Raw genomic sequence first — 23,281 nt, forward strand, 5'->3', positions numbered from 1 at the left:
TCTTTGGCCTTAAAAGTGTATACACCTTCTGAAGAGTTCTTCTAAATCTATCTTCTTAAAATCATTTGAAACGGCTGCCAAAGCAAGAGTTTCTGTGCTAGGAGAGGGCAAACCAGCCTTATTTTCCTCAGAACTGTGCAGGCGGGATTGGCTATTTCATTTTAGTGCCTGCTCCCCTACAAATTTGACATACAGTCAACAGGGAGAGTACAAACTCTTGAAAAGAGCTGGTCAGAAATTCTGTGCTGTGGGGATGGCAAGAATCTGGAGGAAAGACTTCTGAGCTCAAGTTCCTAGTGGCATTTTTCTGCAGCTAGTGGTTGACCATTTTCTCAGTCTTTTTCCTGTCACAAAATTTATCCAATCCTGAATTTACCAAATTGTCCACCATCACTGCACAAAATTATGCAGCTGTGATAGTACGTAACATTTAGGTATTTAATTGTTCTACATTACATTTCTCCTTCCTATCCTGTGATAGTCCTATCTGTTTAGAAAGACATGCAGATTAAGAACCATGTACCTAGTGCAAGTCTCTAGTAGAACATTGTCGTGGTTTAACCCCAGCCAGCAGCAAAGCACCACGCAGCTGCTCACTCACTCCCCCCACTACCCAGTGGGATGGGGGAGAAAATCGGGAAAAGAAGCAAAACCCGTGGGCTGAGATAAGAACGGTTTAATAGAACAGAAAAGAAGAAACTAATAATGATAATGATAACACTAATAAAATAACAACAACAATAGAAGGATTGGAATGTACAAATGATGCGCAGTGCAATTGCTCACCACCCGCCGACCGACACCCAGCTAGTCCCCGAGCGGCGATTCCCCGCCCCCACTCCCCAGTTCCTAAACTAGATGGGACACCACATGGTATGGAATACCCCTTTGGCCAGTTTGGGTCAGGTGCCCTGGCTGTGTCCTGTGCCAGCTTCTTGTGCCCGTCCAGCTTTCTCGCTGGCTGGGCATGAGAAGCTGAAAAATCCTTGACTTTAGACTAAACACTACTTAGCAACAACTGAAAACATCGGTGTTATCAACGTTCTTTGCATACTGAACTCAAAACATAGCACTGTACCAGCTACTAGGAAGACAGTTAACTCTGTCCCAGCTGAAACTGGGACAAACCTGTGTCATTATTGGATGCTCTTCAGTAACTATAGTTTGTCAGAAACGGCTAAGCACCCTGCCTTTTGAATACCCAGTTCTTTCAAGGGGCCAGATGGAAACCCTAGAAAGCAAGGCATTCCAAAGCTCATATTTCTCTTTAGATATGGAGTTGAAAATTTTAACTTTTATCTTCCATTAACATTACTCATTTTTCAGAGAAGGAAATCTGTTATCAGTAGTAATTGAAGTTCTAAACCTAAGTTTCATGGTTAAGAAACCAGTAACTTACATTGGGCTTAAGCTTGATATTGCACTGCTTAAAACACAGAGCATCAAAGGTTTTATTTCAGTTCTGGAAAAATAGTGTAAATTCATAGCTAGTGATGTGGGAATGCAGATTACTGATAAAGTGTGTGGGGGGGGTCCGCTTGAAATTAAAACTTCTGGATATTTTTATTCCATTTCTTTTCTTATCTCTGTAAATTAGATTAGAAACCTTGGATAAAGTAGTGAAGCTTTTAATTTAAATGTGCTTACTCTTGAAGTTTGTGTGAAGTCTCAGTTTTAGGATAATTTAGAAAACTTAAATTACTGGCTTTAGATTGTATTAATCAAATTTTCATTAATCATTGCTATGACTTGAACGAACTATAAATATAAAGGGAAATAAGATAAATGAGAGTGGTTTCAGTATGATTCGTTTTATTACATGATCCATTTATTGCCCTCATTCTAATTTTTAGATTACAGATTTTCAGGAAAAAGTCCTTTACTTCCATTGCAGAATTCTGGAGGTTTTGAGCCATGGAAGATGGAAAAAAATGCAATTGTGAGTTGTTAAATCTTTAATGATTTCTGATCCTTTGGCACTAATTTTGTTAGTCAGAAATTATGAATCTATGCATATTCATGTTTCTGCTCCTCTAAAGATGTTATCACTGAGTAAATACAATTTCTGAGAACAAAATCAATGGTGAGGAGACAGCTATTACAGTGGAACTTTGTTGATTTCTATTTACAGCTTAAGCAAAATCAAATAATGCTTTTTGCTTTATTGTTTTTGTAGAACTGAAAAGCAGACATGGTTTCACATGTTTAAGACAGCATTATCCATTGTGCTGGGCACTAAAAAAGCGTAAAGGAAATTGATGCCCCAGAATTCTCAGACTGTTACCCAGAGCCGTGCAGGAGTTTGTCACCTTTCTTCCTCCTCTCTACTCATTGTCCGTCTCATTTAGCAGTTCTTGCATTCTCTCTGTGGTCTTCAAGACAGATTTTTGTTGTGTTAGACACTAATATGACATGGCAAGGGACTGATCTTGGTCTGCTTTGAAATGCTGCAAATACAGTATAGAGATGAGGGTTGTTTCAAAGGTTTAGTTGTAGATCACATATTTTTTGCTTTTGTTTATAATATGTAGATATTTTTAAATTCTCAGAAAAATGAGCCTGTTTGCTTTCAAAAAACATTACCTGTTGGTTTTTTTCTGCTTCTTTTAATTTCATTTTATTTTAGGCTTCTTATTCAGTCCAGCGGATCCTGGAGATGATTGAGTTGCCCCGTAAATATTGCAGATTTTATTTCATGACTTTGCGTGGGTGTGAAAGAGCAAAATGTTGGTTTTGGCATGTTCCTGAACAAGGGGATGAAAAGGTAAAGAGATTTATTGAACAAAGGAACAGATTGTAAGTGTGAACACTTCTTAAATGCAAAATGACATCTCTTTTATTCATATATATATGGAAAGGCAGTAAATTTCAGAGATTGATGGATCAAAAAAAAATGTTCAGAAATTCTTCCTCTAAAGGTCTTTTAAAGTTCTTTTTTAAAAAATGGTAGAATTTTGAACTAGTAGACTTTTTAAGAGAACAGACATCAGCAAAAAGAGCAATTATTAGGCTGTATGAATATAGAGTAATAGAATGGGGAGATTCTGAGACATTTTTATCCCAAGCATCAGAGACCTGTAAGCAAACCCAGACTTCATATGTATTCTTAAATTGCAATGCCATCTGTGGTATATTACTTCCTGCAAGTTTTGTGCAACAGGGGCATGTTTATTTAAAGATGCTGTAATGTCCTTAAATGGAGCAACAATTCTCATAATATTTGCAAGCAAAAATACTTTTCCAGTGGTGGGCAAAGTAGATGAGTTTTCAAACCATTTAACAAAGAAATTATGAGTCTGTAATACTTCTAAGAACTGTACAAGGCAAGCTACTTGTGCTGTCATGTAATAAGATTTTGGAATTGGCTGTATGAAAGCAAGACTTACGTGGTTCTGTAAGTCACTTGGAAGCAAACAAAAACATTAAAACAACTAAACAAAGACAAATGCCTAAACTTGTCCTCGTCGGGTCTTAAAAGATTTATTTCTTATCTACCATCTCATTGGTATGAGTACAGTTTTATTGTTGGTGTCAGTAAGTAAGAAATTACAGAATCAAAATGTAAAAAAATAACTTTTGATGAACCTGTGAGACATAAATAAAATAAAAAAAGGTAGTATCTAAAGGAGCTTATCCATCTCCTTGATATCTTAAATATACTGTGTCAGAATTTTTAAAATACATCAGTGTAATTTGATTTTATTTTTCTTAATGTTTTCTCCTTTCCTTTTTATGTCTCAAAAAAGAACAGGGTTTTTTTTCTAATGCTTTGTAACCCCTTTGAAAATTTATATGACAGCTTAAAAATACTAAGATCATTTGAGAGTAATTTTGTATGGGACATTTTCCCTTTTCCTCAGTTGTGAAATATCTTTGGCATACTGTAGTGAATATCAGTAATTTTCAGCTCATTTGCATGAATTATTATGGTTTTTAGTGCTTCATTGTATACAGACATATTAAAGAATTAAATTATTTGCCTAAAACTATTAAAAAAAATTCCATTTGATTTTACTTGAGGCGCAGCACTCCAGCACACTTACTGTTCTGTCTGCCAAACCTAGTCTAACTTTCTTGGTAGTCTGGAAGTATACTTTGGGGCTTGTTTGTTTGTGTATTTATTATTTTTTTTTTAGAACTGTCCCTTTTAAAAATGATAATAGGCCGAGCACCTCATGGTGGCACCAAAGTACATAAATGGAAGACAGGTAAAGCAGCAACAAAGTAATCTAGTCAAATACAGAGGAAGTAAATCTCTTTAGGAACTGTTATGCAGACTGGTAGTCCACTTGCTTGTACTAAGTTTTCAGTGTTGATCGTTACCAGATTTTTTGAAGAGAAATACCTTTCCCCATAATGGATATTCCTTCCTTTTCATTCATGGACATGCTTTAAGGCATAACTGACTAGGATTTAACACTCTTCACAGTTGTCATTGATCACACAACACAGCAGTAATTTAATTCATAAAAACATCATATGTTTTGAAAATCAGCATACTCTTGAGCTTAGCAAGTTCTACAAGTTACCAGTTTTTCTTTTTTTTAAAAGATGCCTTTAATTTCAAACAGTGAAATCTCTTTTGTATTAGGCAAAGTAAACAAAACTATTAAGACTGTGTTTTAAATACTCCCCAAAGTATATAAAGGGGTGGGGGGATCTTAACAATGTGTATCAGTATCTGATTGGGGGGGGCAGGGTAAGAAGATGAAGCCGGACTCTTCTTAGTGGTGCCCAGTGAAAGGACAAGAGACAGTGGGCATAAATTGAAATTACAGAAAATTCAGTTTGGCTTGAATGACACTTCAGACTGTAGCATAGATAATAACTGCACAGTTAAATAAGTGGTTTGAAAACATGTCTTTATGCAAACTGTATTTCTCTGATTTTATTTTAGCTTTCTGCACCTTACTTATTAACTTTTTTGGACTCATATCCACTAAAGAAATATTTACTTCTTGTGACTTTTTACTGTCTTTTTCCTTGGTCCTATGAACCTCTAACTGGAAACAAACAGGGTATAAAATAGGAAGGTTTCTGTCTTCATTAACGTTGTCTTGCAACTTCAGGGTCTTGGGTGTATGCTTCTGTTGTGTTTTGTTGGGTTTTTTTAAATCTGGCTTCCTAAAGAAATGAGACTTAAAGTTGCACTGTCCTTTTATTACTGTCTCTAACCACCTTTAAATAATTTTTTAACCCATTGGTCAGTTTTAGCCACATTTAATATGGAGTGTGTGTCTCAAACATGCCACAGGTTTCATAAACGGAACCTCCTGTAAAAAGGATCCTCATTTTGATCTTACTGAGCAAAGAGGTGCAGTATGGGGTTTTCCCCCTTGTTAAACATCAGAGTGCACACTGACTGGGAGATGCTGAAAGATTTCATAAATTCTGGTGCTTGTTCTTCTGATTTAAGCACCTCTGTGTAACTGTAGTACAACTGTGTTTTACTGGACAGTCGGTTGCTTGTGTAAGATACACAGCCCTTTGCTATGATTTTTATTAAACTGTCATGTTAAATGAGTTGTGGAATCCACTATTAGGTGACAGAAAAATGGGAATTGTCTCTTTCATGTACCTTCATTTGAAATCTATTACGGTTAACTCAAAATTTAGAGATTCTCACATTTTTACGTGGTCTGTACAACTAAATCAGCTGAAGCCTCCCAGAAGCTGTAAATGCGTAACACATTTAGTTTCTTTTACGAATGTAATGTAACATGTCCCATGATTAAATACTACTACAACTGGATTTTCCAAGCAATTTCACTAATAGTTGGAACAGTCAGAGCTCCAGATGCAGTCTTGGCTTTTTTTGGGAGTCAGTCCAAAGAAGGAGGAAAACAGATTCTAAAAGAAAGCAAACTGATTTACATACTGTAAGCATGTGCTAAAGTTTGTTTTGGAAATGCCCTCAGCCACCTGGGATTGTAGATTTGGATTAAATGAGTTAACCCAATGCCAAGTGACACTGCATATATATTAACGATCAAAGATTCTACATGATTTTCTGAAAGGTATATCTTAGACTATAGTTCAACAACATTATGACACTGTTTCAAAATAAAAACAATAAGCTTTATTTATGTTCAACATACATGTACAATTTTTGGTTTCTTTGACTGATGATCTGAACAGGTTAATGGTTTAAAAAAAAGAAAGATATCTTGGCCACAAGCCAGTATCTTCTGCTTTCATGATAATTCATTTGCTGTGTAACAAACTCCATGAGTGGATCTTGTCTAATTTTGAAGTTGCATGTGAAAATAAATCCAACTCAATTCTGTAATAACGTGACTGCTAATTTAGGGCATTTTCTGTTTCTTGGTTTTTTTCATTATTTCACAAAATAGTATTAAATATGACCCATTTACATTGTTGTGCAGAAAGACTGTAAATGTTCCAGAAGTGACAAAGGGTATCTGAAAGGGTGGGTGTTTTTTTTTCCTAACTTGGCATTCTAAGATTTAATCTCAGTAGTCTTTATTTCTTCATCTGCAGAGATGGAGCAAAATGTGTAAGTATCACAAAGCTGACAGCTTAAGATGTTAAGACAAGAATGTTCCAATACCAAATAACATATTACAATAACTAGGGTGTGGATTTTTTTTTTTAACCAAGTGGGTCTGGGGTGAAATGGTTCATTAAATCAAATTAGTTCTGAGTTTTTTCTTCTGTGTCCTTATGAGTGATTCCCTGTGATAATCACGGTTACCAACTTCATTTCTAGGTGTTTTTTTTTACTTCCTAGTTGGTACATGCATGTAATTTTTGTTTATCATGTTTTCACTTTCACCTTTCTGCTTCCCATTCTCTGTTTACAGTCTCCCACATTTATACTAATTCCAAAGTAACTGTATTTTCAAATTCTTTGTTTGCTATGAGTATATACACACACATGCATGCAGCAGCTCCTTTCCCAAACATTTAATCTACATTATTTTTCTACTTGATTTGCTGTCCTTTTGACAGAGCCTTTGCCTACAGACCCAATTACCTTCTTATACCATTTGTCGGTGTGTATGGGTTAAATAGAAGCAATGTAAAGCTCATTTCCTTCTAGAACTCACGTTTGTAGGTAGTTCTTTTGTTTGGCATAAACAGAGGTAACATTTTACTATGGATTTCTTTTTTTTCCTCTTTTTCTAGATTTGCATGGCAATACTTAGGGCATACATTAGTATCAAAGAATCAGGCCTTCTAAAACGTGCAGGTACGATATAGTAGTAGCTTTTGATGTATCTTTGATACTTAGCTTATTTAAAGCAAATTAAATGGGCTGTCAGGAGAGAAATGGGTGCCACTTCAACAGTGAATAAAAAGTTCTGATTTCAGAGGAATACATTCAGTCCATGTGTTTTCATGTTCTAGTTTCCCATTGAGGCTAGGTATTTACATGTGCAGTTATCTCAGGAGGTTGTTACAAATCGTACTTCCATGGAAAATGAACTTAGCCCGAATGTAACTAGACTTGAGAGTAGAAACGAGTAACTGGGGCAGGGGGGAGGTTTAACAGAACCAAAATTTTCTTAAGGCACTTTTGAACATGCTGGCCAAACATCACAAATCCAAAAATTTTAGAATTAAGCTCTTGAAATGAAGTGCTGTTACAGCACCCAAACAGCTTTAGTTTAGTCCTTTCACATTACCATATATGCAAACAATTATGATTAACACATTATAGGGACTGTAGTTGATTCAGATACAGCTGAGCTTTTGAGTTCAGTCAGAAAGGGCTAAATTTTACTCTGGGGAGTCATTCCTTTTGTACCTGTCCTGTGCACTCTTAAGTTTTTGAAAGCTTATTAGAGTGTAGCACAATGTGAACGTGGGATCCAGTTGCACCCTGTGTAGTAATGTTCCTGTGCTGAAATACTGAGCATTGTAATGCAGGTAAGACTGGGTACCAGCAGGCTACAGTATGTGTCTATCAAGGCTAGCACTAGAACAGGTTGTAAGACCACCTACCATGATAACACTGCGCTTGACTTCCTAGAGCTTTATGTCAGGCCTTACTACCTTGATGCGCTTACCAAATCTAACGTGGTTTTGTGCATTTTTCTTGTGCTGCACCAAATGAGCTAAGCTTTCTTGAAACCTACAGGGCTTATAGTGTTCAGCTCCATGACATGAGACATTTCAGAATAGTCAGTCTGGGTCTAGTAAGGTTAACACTGTCTTCAAACTGGATCCTTTCACCCATTTTTCTCGATATCCCTGTCCCATAATGTCCTGGATAATCAAGGGTTGTTACACTGCATTTAAAATTTAAGGAAATAATTTGTTTAAATAGTTAGCATCAGTTACCCCAAGTGAAATAAATTTAATTTTTTTTTCAGTCCAAATATTTGTGAAATATTACAGAGAAGTTACTCCTGGTGTGGATTTTGTTTCTCAAGTGCTGAATGATCTTCTCATTTCTTTGCTCAAGAACTGTTTATTGCAGGAAGTATTTCAGATATTGAATGTAACTGCACGAATCAATACACTGGTAGGTGACCTTGTAGTATTTTTAAAATCTTTGATCCGTAGTTTCTTAGTTTTTTGAGTACTATGCCATTTGTAGTAATATGTTCATTTTTACTCTGGTACACAAATCTTGGGGCAGGGAGGAGGGGGGAGAGCAATTCAAAAGTTCCTATATAAAAACTCTAAGCTTTCTAATTGAACAGAGTTGCAAAACTGATTGTGCTTTTTTGTCTAAATTAGCCAGCTGTAGATGTTCTTCTGAAAGTTTTTGAGCATGTGGCTGCTTTGAATATAAGAGATGCTGTGCCTACATTAATCAGTACCTTTTGTAAGGTATGAGTTTGATTGTACTACTGCTACTTGTTGGAATTTCTGAAATACCTTGCCTGTTTTAAAACTCAAACGTATCACTTTAATATTATTTCAGTACTATTTTTTAAAAGTTACATTGTAACTAGCTGAATTTGTGGTACAGGTTTCCATTTATCCCTTATTTTTTGACTGAGATTCACTCTGACATGTTTTTCCCACTGTTGATTGCCACTTGCCTCTGGAAACATGTAAGTGATCACAATTTTTTGTATGCTTACTTTTCTTCCCCCTGTTTGATATTACAGCTCATTGATGCAGGTATGTTCCTTGAGTTTGAACATTTTGACTATATTATTAAGTTCCTTCACCAATTGCAAGTTTCCAGTCAGGAAATAAATACTGTTTTGAACATAAAATCCAGGTATGTCTTTAAGGAGCTATTTTATAATTATATCTGTCTAGTTCCTTCCTCAGGTTCTATTTTTATAAATTTATTTTAAAACTTTAAAAGGCAATTAGAAAATGCGAATTTAGTGTTTTGGATGAAAATATTATCATATTGTGCCTAATGGTATTTTAAAGTGCTGTCAATCTGTTGTGCTTTAAAAATCAAGGATTGTTAAGTCAAAATTTAGATTCTGGCCACAGTTGTGATTAATTTTTTCCATATTGATCATCATTGTATAATCTGTTCCCAGCTGTGCTACAAGTTTATATAACTGTAGTGAAATTAGAAACATCATAGTTTAATAGATCTTTTAGGCCTGCATAAGCAAACAGTACTTCTGCAATGAACAACTCTTCTAGGCAATAAGAAGATTAGTTATAATCTGAAGTAGTTTTCTATTTTCATTTCTTGTGCAACTGTATAAACACTTGTGCCAACAGAACTAGGCAGGAGGGTCATTTTTTAAGTACTGCTGCATTATGCTGGACAAAATGTGAAATCACAGCCCAAATCTGTTCCAAAACTGTTGATGTCTCCTTCTCCTCATCTGCATCATACTCACACATGCAAGTTGAGAAACTAAACTTGCGATTCATAAAGCAACCTTTGATTCTTATAGGAAACCAAATATGCAGCATCTACGGTGTGAAAACAAGCCATCACTGTTTCAAGTGAAAGCACTGTAGAAATTATTTGCTGCTTTTCATACTTTTCCCATAGAGCACCTTTCAGCCATGGATCTCAGTGTTTTACCGGTGCAACTTACCACACATGTTGGAGGTAATTTTTATCACTTTCCAGATCAGGAATCTGATTCACAAAGGAATGACCCCTTCCAGGTTGCCTCAGTATGTGTGTGTTTTCAGCACAAACTGAGAAACAGTCTGTATCTATGAAGACTGAGCAGCTGTGCTACTTCAGCTACATGTGTTAGCACATTCATGTGTAGGTTATGTATCCCTACATGATAGCATCGCACTGGGTGGATGTATCCATTGTTTCAGTGGGAGCATCAGAATAAAGTATTATGCTCCTAGCTATTTGAAGATGCATAGCACTTTCTTTTATGTAATTAACTTTTTTTTTTACCTTTATGTCAGAAATACATACAATACAGTTCTGCATTTACTTAATGGATTGCAAGTCTTATTCCTACCTTTTCAGTTACATTTCTACTGAGACAAAGGAATATTTTCTGTGAAAATAGCTCTGCTCAGTTATTTGCTTAATACATGTACTGACTTCCCTTGGCATGATTGTAAATGTCTGTTTTCAGTGTCCAGTTTGCATAGTGTGTAGTAAATAGATCAAAAATCACATAATTTTTTAATTCATATATGATAATTTGTTGATCGCCTTCTGCTAGTGCATAGGTTAGTTCAATAGGATGTGTTAAGGATTAATATTTCTTTCTTACGGAAGATTTCAGGAAAGACATTTTGAAAAGAACTGGCTTTTTGACTTTAACTTGGCAGTGGCTGAAATTCAGGTACAGTACGTGCATTCTTCAAGCATGTTGGAATACTGAAACCGTGACTTCTTTTAAACCTAGAAGAAATAGCAATTTCTACATAACTTAAAATTAGTGGTTATTATTATTAACCATATCGAGATTATGATAAAATATTTTTATGCAAAGCCATGTTTGGGAAAGATTAACACGCAGGGGAAAACTATCTTTGGCTTTTCTGTAATGTCAGTATTTTAATTTACATACTTGTAGTTTTTATCTTAGTTTTGCATCTAATTCAAAGATTTTATAGGTTTAAGCAATTATTTCCTTTGCCTTACATTTGTTGTGCTTGTAATTGGTAGTGGTACATCATTCCTTGCTGAAAAATTAATTAATTATTATTTATTATATAATTATTTAAAATTATATTGTTTAGCAGATAGAATTCATATCTAGTATACAAAGGCGCAATTGTAAAATGCTGTAATTGGCAACACTAAACAGGTATTTAAAGCATAAGAAAATAGTATAAAAAATTCTTTAATTGGACACTTGCATCTTTCATATTCAAGGACAGATTACTTATTATGCACAATTATAATATAGTTTACATATTATCACACTTACTGCACAGTTCCTGAGACCAAAATTTAAGAAGGGAAGAACCAGGACTGATTTTTTACTCCTTTAACACCAAAGTCATCAAGTGATCTGGCAAGCAAAAGATTAATTCATATAGAAAATAACCATCCATTTGGCATGCATCATGCAAAAAAAAAAGATAGTAAAATAGTAGATGAATGCCAGTTCTTAAATAGGATGAATAAGTTATGAGCCTCCCCAATTGGGGTCGTGATGTAAATGGAAAAAGGATTTCAATTTCCTGAGGGACAAAAGTGATTAGCAGTCCACGCAAGTTAGGCAACATGTAACTGTGACATATTGAACATGGAGTTCTGGGCAGTAGTGTTTCATCTGCATCTTTTTTCTGCTTTAAGTCTATCCTAGGTGTATCTCTCGAATTTCAATATATTTTCTGTTTGGTGTTCTGGAAGCAGGTTCATTAATATTTATCCCTTGCCTTCTTCGCAGCATTGCAAGGAAAAAAGTGATTGGACCAAACTGGGATCTTTGTATGTTAATGCGAGAACTGGATGTGAACATTTTGATGATCTTCAGAAATTGTCTTTATGTATTGTTGAAATACTAAGCAGAGATTCAGAGACAGACAGACCAGGAGTTCCTTTTTGTGATTTTGCTGATGCAGGTAAAATTAAGATTTTTGTTCATCCCTATTCTTTGTAAAGTTTTTAAAAGAAGTAAAAAACCAAATTCGTATACTGTTTTCTGAATATTAGTTAATTTTACATGTTACAATATTCATGATTTCTTGAGGTGAAAATACAGTCAGCTAAAACACTCAATAGAAACCATTTTCTAGTAGAAGTAAAATCCATCGTGCTTGTACTTAAAGAAAGTTCTGAAGGAAGAACATTTGAGCTTTGTGAAATCAAGAAGAGAAACCAAAATTGGTGGTCTTTTAATAAGAATGTCCTATTCTCAGGACAAAGGCAAACGTATTTAAGTATTGTCATGTGAAGTGTCACACTCTTAATAGCATAAATAAACTTCAGAGCTGTAAATACAGCTATATATATACTCGTACATTTCAAAACACATTGAACAGGGTTGCATCATATATATCATTTGTACTTTTTTTTTTTTAGTAATTTGGATTTTCAGAATTATTTTATTTTCTAAAGAACCAAGAATTTCTGCAAGGACTGGGTCCACAAAACACCTTCTAGTTTTTTAATAGTTCTGGCAGGTTTTCTTACCCCTTTCCTCCCTATGCCCCTTCATTTACATATCTGTATCATTCTTCCTAGTAAGTTTGCAGAAAACTGAGGCTCAGTGAAGTGTCAGTGGGTTATTAAAGCATTTTATAATGGATGACTCAGATCTTTTTCAACCTGTATTAACTGCTAAAACATGATGAATATGTATTCCAGATATGTGACATGACCTTTCTGACCACAGACTTTCATGTTATAAAACAAGTATCACAGTTTCCAGTTGTGACAGACAGAAGACTTTGGCGGGGCTTGGAACTTTGTCTTCCGTAGAGCAGTGGTCTCCAAACTGATAGACACCTCTATCAGTAAAAAATTTCTAAGCACTTGCCCCCTATTTATTTATTTATTTATTTATTTAATACATATGCTACTGCACTAATATATTAAGTACGTTATAAAACATACACAAAAACAGAAATTAAAAAGATGAGATAAAGATTAAATAAACACTACTTTTTATAATGTTTCAATTTTTTTTTTTTTAATGGTACAAAAAATACTTTCTTCCCACACCTGAATGGATTGTTGTGCTCACACCCCACTTTGGAGACCACAGCTCTAGAATACCAACAGTGCTTCCAAAGTGGTTGCATAATATGGTTGGAAAAACTTGTAATTACTCAGTTCTGTAATTGCCAACATTTCTTCATGGTGCCAGAAAATGCAAAGCTTACTTTACAAATAACGTTGTTACTAAATTATGCCATTACATGTCCAGGCATCTTATGGATGAATTAGACTACTATGAAATAGTGTCTGAATAAACTATAGTTATTTACCCTACTTCTGGTGTTAAAACCTAGAAAGTTACTACATTTAATGGCAAATATTTCAGAAAGTATATTTAATTTTTTCACAATGACTGTGTTTTTCAAGTGTGTAATTTCTTTAAAACTGCATTTACATGTAAAATTTAAAAAAAAAATTTTTTTTTCTTTCCAGTAATAAAAAATTCACAACATAATGAAGCAGACAGAATTTTCGTTGGAAGGAGTGGGATAAGCGTAATGTATTCTTATCACAAAGCACTGCAGTGGATAAAGGTATACTGGACTATAGGAACCTGACTGGAAGAAAATGAATGAGTCATTTCTTTTCTAGATGTTAAACTGTGTTTCTCTAGTTGAATGGCTGGATGTGCCACCTGCCTCCCCACCATCTTAGTACTCCTTAATTGTCCGGCTGGATCAAAGCATTTTATTGTGCTTTTCTGAGCAGTAGTCTTCTGTGGAACCCATTGTAACTTTGTCTTGCAACCTAGAAACTTGATTGTTCAAGTTCAGCTTTTGATTTTTCTGACCTAAGGATGAATCTGGATTAGGAGACAGGTCTTCCTGAGATTCTGGGGCGAGGTGCTGATGGGATTGTTTCCCAGAAATGTCACTTTCTTCCATCTGGCAATACTGCTGTATTCTGAGACCTCCCAACTCAAGCAAACATTTACAGAAGTTCGAGTGGGCCCTTTCCTGCACTGATCCTTCTGAACCTGATGTCAAATAGAATGGATAAGGCCAGGAAGATAGAAGAGAAGCATAGCAAGGCTGCTATTGCACTTGGTGAACTGCTCATTCCCTAGAACGTCACTAGAAGTGGTTTTCTTTCATTGAGTCTAGGGTTCTAAGTTCTGTGAATCTTGCAAAGACTTGGACCTCACAAAGAAACACCCTTTACAATCCTTTCTTTGCTGTCAGATATTAAAAAGGGCCAGGGTTACGAGACTAGACGTTTCACTGGATGTTTTATGTTCTTTAGGCACGAGTGCAAGGCCTGATCATGCAGTTTTGATCATAAGTTCACTGCAGCAAGATCCATTTCAATGTTAAATTTGTCTTTTCTTCCTGGAAGGATGTAGTGTATACCAAGCTGGATCTCATATACAATGCAACATGACCAGTGACAACATAAGATAAATCACCGATGACTTTGGAGTGTATTTTTGTCAGTGATCACATTCTGAACTTACCTTTGTGTCAATGGGCCTGATCTTACAACTAAGTATGCTGTAGTGGGATGTTCCTCATCCCATGCAAGATGATTTCCAGCATGTATTTTTATGACAAAAGCAAACACTCTCCTTGTCCCCTTTTGTCTCTTGGGGTTTTTTTGAGAATTATTGTCGAGGAACCCTTTCTAGTTTGCATCAAAGGATTAAAATGTCTTTTGTACTATTGTCTCTAGGGGATAACCTTCAGGAATTCTGTTATTCAAAACCTGTGCACTGCTCAGTCTGTTTCCAAGGTCAACCCAAGACCCAGGAGATATTTGATAGAGGTGCTTAGTCTAGAGGCAATACACCCGTTTTGATGAATCATTAATTTTGCAACATCACCTTGTTGAGTTGAATGGTTTTTAGCATGTCCCTATCAAGCTGCAGCACAGTGTGGTACTGTTTAGGAATAAAGGGAAGGAGAAGAGGGTCTTTGCATTAGCACTTTTGTAGTACTGCACTAGAACTTTTCTAAGGATTTTTGATCCACAAAACTCAGCAGTTAGAACAGTTAAGATATTCCTGGCCATAGAAGAGGTAGTCTAAATTTTTGGCATTGAGGAGCAGTCAGTGCTCACATGCTCACATCAAAGAGCTTAGTTTGACTTGGGTTTTGGCTGTCTTCTTCAGCAGAGACAGCATATATTCAGTGTTTGTAGGGAAATGCCTTCATACATTTTAGCTATTTTCCAGATTCATCTTAAGGGAGATCCTGATATTTCGGTTGCAGGACCTCTGATGTTCCAAGGAGGTTCATCTTCATGTCCTAATTTCAGAGGTGCAAGGTGTCAAAAGCATGTGTAACATTTCCCTTGTATAACAAGAGTTACTAAAAGTACACAGTTCTTATGATACTATGATTTTTTTTCATGTCTAGAGCAAAAGATCATTGCTTCTTTGAGAATGTTGTGTTAGGTATCAGACCCACCTCTCAAGAGACTGCTCACCAAGATCCTCAAATAGCCTTGTAGACAACCTATGTTGACCATATGGGAGTGTGAATGAGGCTGTGCTCTGAATGATTTTTATCAGAACTGGCGGATCCCAAATTGATCTCTGCTTCAGGTATGAACTAGAATGGTCATTCCTACTTCTCTGTGACCAGCATCACTCCATTATATGTATTGGGTAAGTCCCTAATCCTGTGATTATGGGCTAATTATCTGCTTGATCCCATGTCTTATTCCTTCCAAAAAGTAGTCCAGAAAATAAAATAGTGATGGATTTGTTCTTCCTGCTGTGCCCGAAGTAATTTTGGCTTTAGGACATGCCCTGTGCCATTTTACGAATGTGTTGGACTGCCTAAAGCTCTAGATGTGCTTTTCAGATCACTTTCCCTGTGTGAACATTAAACTTCTTTAGCACATAGCTTTGATGCTTGGTGGCTCTCAGGGGTAAAATACATATGCTTCTTGGTCCTGAAGAGAATATTCTTTGTAAGAGCTAAGGAAAGTTCATAAAACAGATGTACTTTGAATAAACATGCAAATTTGAAACATGTGAATAGGTCTTCCATGAAGACAGCTCTTCAAGCAACACTAGTCTACTTTCTGGATATTTACTTGTAGAGAATCCTGCAACATTAATGCTCCTTTGGCAACTATTTAATCCACTTCCTATTTCTAATATTGCCTATCTTGAGGAACTTTGCTATGGTTTATTTTTACCCAACCTTATTTTCAGAGGATTGGTCAGAGGTTCTTGTCCAATTAAGGATCTCATTCCACAACTGCATTTTAATTGGATGCCCTTCCTTTACAGATCATGTGTGTTTATAGCTGCATGCTTTCCATCTTTCTATAAAGACCCACTTAGTAGCCCTTCCTTTTGCTAGAAGGATGGAATAGATGCAGATCCTCCTTAATTTTGTCTCTGGTTTGCACTTAGACTTAAGTATCTGTTTTGCTGTCAAAGTTTCACCTGAGTCTTTCTGGTGTGTATTTTTTCCCTTCAACCACATACATCTACAGTTGAATGGGTTCTTTACACCTTAAATGTTAACTGCAATGATGTAGTTAGTATTCTTTTATGGGTTATGCTGAGATAAACCATTGCAGATACCTGTAGGCCTTCAAGTCTCCAGTTTTGAGCATATGTCAGTCCACAGTATGTATGTGCGTATGCATAAAGCATATTCAAAAAACGAGCTTCCTAATAAGTAAGTTTCATTTTCTGTCAACTTCTCTGTTCTCCTAAACCTCCCTTTCCCCTCTACCTCCACAACCCTTGTTCCGCCACCACAATGTGTGCACACACATGACCGCAATTTTTAATAAGCCACCTCCTCATTGATGCACCCACTAAGCAAGAACTGAAACATGTCTAGTTTGGAGTTTTGTTCGTGTTGCTTCACCAGCAACATGCAGCCAGACAGGACAAGGGCTGAATCCTGCCTGTCCTTGCCTTACTGGGGGCATTAATTTGATATCTCACCTTGATGCAATCATCATCTTTTCTAGATTGGTCAGATCTTAATTATCTTTGAGACTGCTACCTTTCTTCCATCTTTGACTGAAAAGGCCAACCAAAAAGTTGTTAAGAAGAAGCTTCTGTAGGAAACCAGTCTAAATATCAACCTGGAATATGATAAAGTTGTTGGTTGTTATCCTGTTGGCCAGATAGGCCCAACTTTTTTCATCTTACTGTCCTGCTGGGTACAACTATCAGTGGGTTTTTTGGCTTATGTTGGAGTAATTATTTCAGTTTAATGATTATGCCTCTGCTGCAAAATGAAAACTCTCTCTATGATTAGAATTTTATAGGTTGTGTAGTCCTGAATGGAATCAAAAGAGTAAAAATATACTAAAGTAAGCAAATACAAATTAATTACAAAGTATCTTAAAAATACTGTATAGGAACATTATATAGTAGAAATAATGTTATGGGGAATAGTGTGCTGGGAACTTTTTGGCAATGGCTTGGTGGGGTTTTTTTGCCTACACATTTTTTTTCTCAACTTAGTTTGGATAACTAAACTGATGCCTATAAATCTGTATCACCGAATTAAATCTGCTTATTTTGTGTAAATATACTCTGTTCACTGATGTCATTGTTTTCTCTGACCTTCCCCCTTTCCCTTATCCCGCTTACGCTAGGGAAGGAAGGTTTTGGATAAATTGCATGAGTTACAGATACATTTTACAGTCTTGAAAGGACTTACAGGTGCAGAGAGGTTAGCATCAAGATGTCAAATTGTTAATAAAGCTGCAGAAATTTTTCTTAAAACTGGAAGTTTGAGTGGAGCGACATGGGTATTAAGAGGTAAGCTTGTCTTATAAAAAACTAATTTTTGACTTAAATTTGAACAGTCCCCACCTATGACAGATTTCAGATAAAAGTCACAAGCTGGTCTATGTTATTAAATGAAGTTAATGACACTGGGACAACAAAAATAAAATGTGATCCATCTTACTGGTTAGTATTATTCTTTATATGTGTAAGAAAAATTATGACTAATACTAAATTTTTTTTCAGGAAAGTTTTCACAATAGTCTGCCATCAACACCATTCTACTCAAAAGCCTACCATAAAAAGGCAGGGGTGCAGCATGGAAAGTGACCCTGCCCCATGTAGATTTCCTTTGAGCCAGGTGACATTCAGTGTCAAAAAAATTTCAGGCTTGGGTCAATGCAGTGTTTCTTTACCCCTCACAGTATCCACATTTAGTAAAATAGCTTTAGAATAGTACCATATTTCTGCAATTAAATAACACATAATTACTGGCTTTTTGGAATTCTGATCTGCTGAAACGAGAAGAAACTCGGAAGTATAAACAACAATAGAAGGCGTTCTACAAAGTAATACCGAGGATCTAAAATTTGCTATTCAAGTTCATATATGTACATAGATATATACATATTTATACATACATATGCCACTGATACTCCATTTTACTACCATGATAGTTAAATAAAAGGGGTTATTTACAATGTAAAGGTTCAGAGAATCCATCACAGAAGTATTGGTGATAAGGAATGAATTATTAATAACTAGAACTGCATTTTCTGTGAAATTCTGAAATTTGTTTTCTGCTACAGTTTGCAGTATATTCTCAATGGCCAAAAGTCTCAGCATCCAGCAGTTTCAGTTCATAGAAATAACACTGCACTGTTGTTTGCCACAGAGTCAGAGTGGACCACAAATGCACCATCGTGGCCCTGTGATAAAATGGACATCCTCAGTCGACATAATCTGTTATCCATACTAGTGCACAACTACTTGAGGAAGAGTTTATACAGGCAGGCATTTGAAGTTCTGCAGAACTTGCCAGGTTTTCAAAATCATTCTGGTAAGTAAAGAAAAAGGTACTGTGTTAAGAGCTAAAAATTTAACAGATGATTCTGTACTGTTCTTTTTGTTTGTTTTCTGGCTAAAATTTGTTGAAGAAGTAAGATGGTTTTAGACAAGCCCATTTTTTTTTTCCAGAACGTGGTGTCAGATAAAATATGTATTGTACTCTGCAGCTCTTGCCGCACACACATGCACGTACATGCATACACACAGAGCTTATACACCTATCCTCTTCTTCCAGTTGGCTCAGTTAGACAGGGCAACAGGAAAGACCCGCTAAATTTTTAAGAATCATACATACTCTATACAATAAGATAAAATGGGGATATCATTGGGGCAATTCATTTTGTCTTAACTTCAGATGAATGTGTTGTTTTCTATAACTGAGCTAGCTAACCGAGGCTTCTTTTACATACCACGTTAAGAACTGAGTGCTCTTTTCGGTTCAATTTACCTGACAAATTTTGGATGTGTATTTCCAAGATGCGATGCATAGTTACTTATGCTCCACTGAGGAGACGTCAGCTGGTTCCTGTATGTAGGTCTCAGTCCTATTACCAGTGTGTGCTTTTAGGTATGTTAGGAGAGCTTAGTTGGAAGACCATCTACTTAGAGAATTCTAAAAGGATTTAGTCCTTTGGGTCCTGAAGTAGATACAATACTGCTCAGTCCTGCCAAGCAGGGGATGGTTGAGAGGAAGTGGACAGTTCAAAGTAAGGGTAGAAGCAGAACTTGAAACACCAAGTTGATTTTGATTGGTGCAAATTTTAAGTCTGAGAGATCAGGTGAAGATTGTATTTATAGGCTTGAGCAAGTGAATATGTTTTTATCTGATCTTGTTGGTTTTGGCAGCAAATTACTACTTGGACCTTAACACTTCACTTTCACAACTAAAAGTGAAACATTAGTTTCTAGAACTAGAGTTTCACTAGAACATTAGTGAATGAACTAACTGTATGAAAAGACTTTTGATGAATAAAGCATTATCATAAGTTATCTCAACCTTGTTCCATTTTGCTAATAGAAGCAAGAGTCCTGATTTAGGTATTGATTGAGAAGTGATTCTTCAATTAGATTTGCATTTGACTTAATTTAGGAGTTAATATTCTTCATTTCATTTCAGATACTGTAGATGTTTCTCAATACAGCTGCCTTTTTAACAAGCTGATAAATGCCTGTTTTGAGAGCAAGAACCTTGGGGTCTCATCTTGTGCAGTAGACTTCATGCTTTCAAAAAACATAGCTATTGATTTTTTTTTACTCAGAGGATTAATCACAGCTTTGGGAAGAAGTTCTTTGTGGTCTAAAGCTAGGACCTATTACAAAAGTAAGTTCCTTCTTAAACAATATCCTTCCCTTGTGTTCTTTGAATAACATATGCTCATAAGAGCTCGGTATGTTGGGGAGAAATGGATAAGAGTGTACTTCGTAAAAAGAAAACAGTACTTTCTGTGCCAGTAGCGGGAATTTATTTGTAACCAAAAAGTTTATTGGGAAATAGTGACAGTTGAAAATATGAATCAGTGCATACTACCTGGCATGAAATAAATTCTGATAAAATTAATTTTTTACATTCAATTTCAGAATTTCAAAAATGTGAACCCTGAAATGGTTAAAAAGTACATCATCTTCACTTTTTCATCTAGGCAAATTAGATTTCTTTATACTTCTGTTTAGAGCCGTGGTGGTAAAATTACTAAAATTTAAGATTTCAGAGGTCTGGCTAAGAAGTTTATCCTAACTAAAAGAAAATTCCTTTCAACTAAAAGCTAACAGTCTGTGATTGTTTACAACTGCACACTTCTGAGCTAAGATAATACCAGGTGTGCCACTCTGATAGGCTCCACCAAGAGCCATTTCTCCATATTGTCACAGTATTTACTGTTTGATTCCATCTTAGAATTGTGGCGGTTAGCAAGCTACTTAAGGAGTCCACCCCTCCCGGGATGGATACTTGGCTCTGTTAACATTGAAATGATTGTTTTTCCTCACCTCTTTTTTTTTTTCTGAAATGCTATATAGGTTGAGTTTCTGGGATCACTTGGCAGAAGATGGGGGGAGCAAAGGGGGAGATGGTGTTCAAATGTCCTCTCACTGTGATCATAGTTAACAAAGTTTTTTTCTGACATGTCTTAAATTGTACTTGGCGTTATTACACATTTGGAGTCCCCAGATTTCTGACAGAGCTTTTTAATCATCATTGATAATACTCATTGATAAAAATAACATTTTACAGCAGTGCATATTATGAGTGAATACTATTTGCTGTGTTCTCAAATCAGGCCATTTCACAGGTGAAATAGTAAAATCCATTAAGAGTTTGGGGTTTTTTTTCCCACATTCTTAGCCACATACTGAAGAAAACAGATCTATGTTCAGTATTGGTAAGCCTAACTCCTTACGTTTCTGCATTTACTCTCAGGTGCTTTATCATTGGGTTGCTACCCACCACTGCAAGGAAATTTATATCACAAACTTTTGACAATTCCGTCTTACTTGTCTGAGGTTGAGATGCTGTTGGCCATTGAAATGTTCCTTGTTTCAAATGCCAGTGATATTCAAAGTCCAATGGCTACTAGTCAGACTCTTCAAATAATACTGAAAAGGTTTGTTGTCAGATATGTACCATTTTTATTGTATTATCCATGTGATCATGTAATTAATGAGAGAGATTATTTTCCATTGGCTGGGAAAGAGAATGCTTGGTTTTAAACTTGTTTTTAATCCTTGTTTCTAAACTGGTTATAGCACAGTACATGTTTGGGGGTTTTTTATTATTATTATTTTTACATGTGTGTAGCAGAAATGTAATTGTTCCAGAGTGATATTGGCCTGTGTTTCCTAACTGAACGTGTCTACCACACTAAGAGTGTACTGTGTTTTCAAAAACAGGATAGCTTGATATCTTGGTGTTTAGATTCTTGTGTTGTGGTTAGGCAGTGGAGTAGAAGGGCACAGTCAAAATGTTACTCCTTTCAAAAAGCAACTCTAACATTTCTTGGCTGTTTTTGGGGAAGTGCATGATTCTCTTTATAGGGGATATCTCAATATTAAATTTGTTTTCCCCTCTCTGTGAGACTTAACACCTTCAGATAAAAATGTGTTTTGTTGCTTTTTCCTTTTGTCCATAAACCACCAACCACTGTCACTAGATTATACCTAAAATTTATTTTTCAAGACCCCATTTTCTCTGAGATTGAGTGGCTCAGCATCAAAATATGAAACTGCATAGAAAAGCTACATTTGTTAAGAAGGATGAACAGGGGCATCTCAAACTTGAGTACTCTGTCTTCCTTCCCCTCTACCCTTCCCAAGGAATACATCTCTTAATTTTGTTCTTCCGATAAATGAGAAGTTTTTTATCTCTTGTTTTCATGTGTATGGTGTTGTACCTCTGCTTGTTTGCTCAGAGAATAAGTTCTGCTCTTGCAAAAACATAGACATGTCACTTAGTCACATCCTTATTCCAAAAGTGATTACATGCCAAAAATGAGTAATCCTTTTGGATTCAAGCATGTACAAGAATTCTTGCTATATCCAGTTCATAAAATGGTTTACATTCCTTTACTGAATTTTCCAGCCCAGAGTCGAACATTTCTTCATGAAGCGTGATGTGAATATTGCAGACCTACTTTGCACTGGCATTAAATCCTATTACTTTTCATTACCATAAAGTATGTTAAAAATACACTTTTTCTAACTTTTTAATTCTTCAGAATAATCAGCTAAAATTTGTCTAGAAATTAACATAATCTATTATAAGTGAAGTGAACACAAGGCACTATTTTAATGTTTTTGTAATCTTGTTGCCAGTATAAAGTGTCAGGCAAGCGACACAGGGCCTGTATGGTACCTAATTTTGTATTTGTGAAAATTCACTTACAGATGTGAAGATCAGACAGTTCAGAATAACAGTGTCTATCAAGCAGCAGTGGAGAGACTGATCCTGGCTGCTCGTTTATCTGATCCAAAGCTTTTTCTTAAGCATATGACAATGAATGTCAATATGGAAGAAGTTTACAGCCTGGAGCTTACATCTGCTCTAAAATGGCTTCAGGAGAATATGAAATGGGCTGGGAAGGTCTGGCTGTTTCAGTAGTCAATTGTAAAGACTTTTGGTTTTTAATGGTTAAAGCAATTATTGTTGAAAATAATACAAATTAATAAAGGCAGTTCCCACTGTGTTCAGACTGTGCCTTACTGATAACTTGAGACTTCAAACTCAAGGGTTTTTTTTCAATACTTATATTGATGATAATGCAGATAGTAGCACAGAAGGAGTAATTTTTTTCCCTAACTGTGTAGATTGTCACACTGACTTACATAGATGTTTTGTAATGGCATCATTAGATAATGAGGAAGCTGCAGCCTCAGAACCTACATTCTCCTTTTTTACAGAGTCTAGCACTGTTACTCTTCTCCCAGCAGGTGATATAAGTGCATTGACTGAGTATACCTACTGTTCT

At 35.8% G+C, this 23,281-nt stretch overlaps 1 protein-coding gene across 1 annotated transcript in view; it reads left to right on the forward strand.

Annotated features, from left to right (window-relative positions):
- The window catches only part of TOPAZ1 (testis and ovary specific PAZ domain containing 1), a 40,684-nt gene extending 17,685 nt beyond the window's left edge, over window positions 1-22,999 (forward strand). The window contains exons 7-20 of the mRNA XM_030010549.1: window positions 1,854-1,939; window positions 2,627-2,764; window positions 7,150-7,213; window positions 8,340-8,491; window positions 8,710-8,802; window positions 9,087-9,202; window positions 10,652-10,718; window positions 11,775-11,949; window positions 13,481-13,581; window positions 17,621-17,786; window positions 18,649-18,813; window positions 19,939-20,142; window positions 21,238-21,421; window positions 22,701-22,999. Coding sequence (XP_029866409.1) covers window positions 1,854-1,939; window positions 2,627-2,764; window positions 7,150-7,213; window positions 8,340-8,491; window positions 8,710-8,802; window positions 9,087-9,202; window positions 10,652-10,718; window positions 11,775-11,949; window positions 13,481-13,581; window positions 17,621-17,786; window positions 18,649-18,813; window positions 19,939-20,142; window positions 21,238-21,421; window positions 22,701-22,914 — 1,925 coding nt within the window. The 3' untranslated portion in view covers window positions 22,915-22,999. The remainder of the gene's footprint in view (window positions 1-1,853; window positions 1,940-2,626; window positions 2,765-7,149; window positions 7,214-8,339; window positions 8,492-8,709; window positions 8,803-9,086; window positions 9,203-10,651; window positions 10,719-11,774; window positions 11,950-13,480; window positions 13,582-17,620; window positions 17,787-18,648; window positions 18,814-19,938; window positions 20,143-21,237; window positions 21,422-22,700) is intronic.
- The last annotated feature ends 282 nt before the right edge of the window (window positions 23,000-23,281 follow it).

Source organism: Aquila chrysaetos, chromosome 3 (assembly GCF_900496995.4).
Source record: "Aquila chrysaetos chrysaetos chromosome 3, bAquChr1.4, whole genome shotgun sequence".
Classification (NCBI taxonomy): Eukaryota; Metazoa; Chordata; class Aves; order Accipitriformes; family Accipitridae; genus Aquila; species Aquila chrysaetos.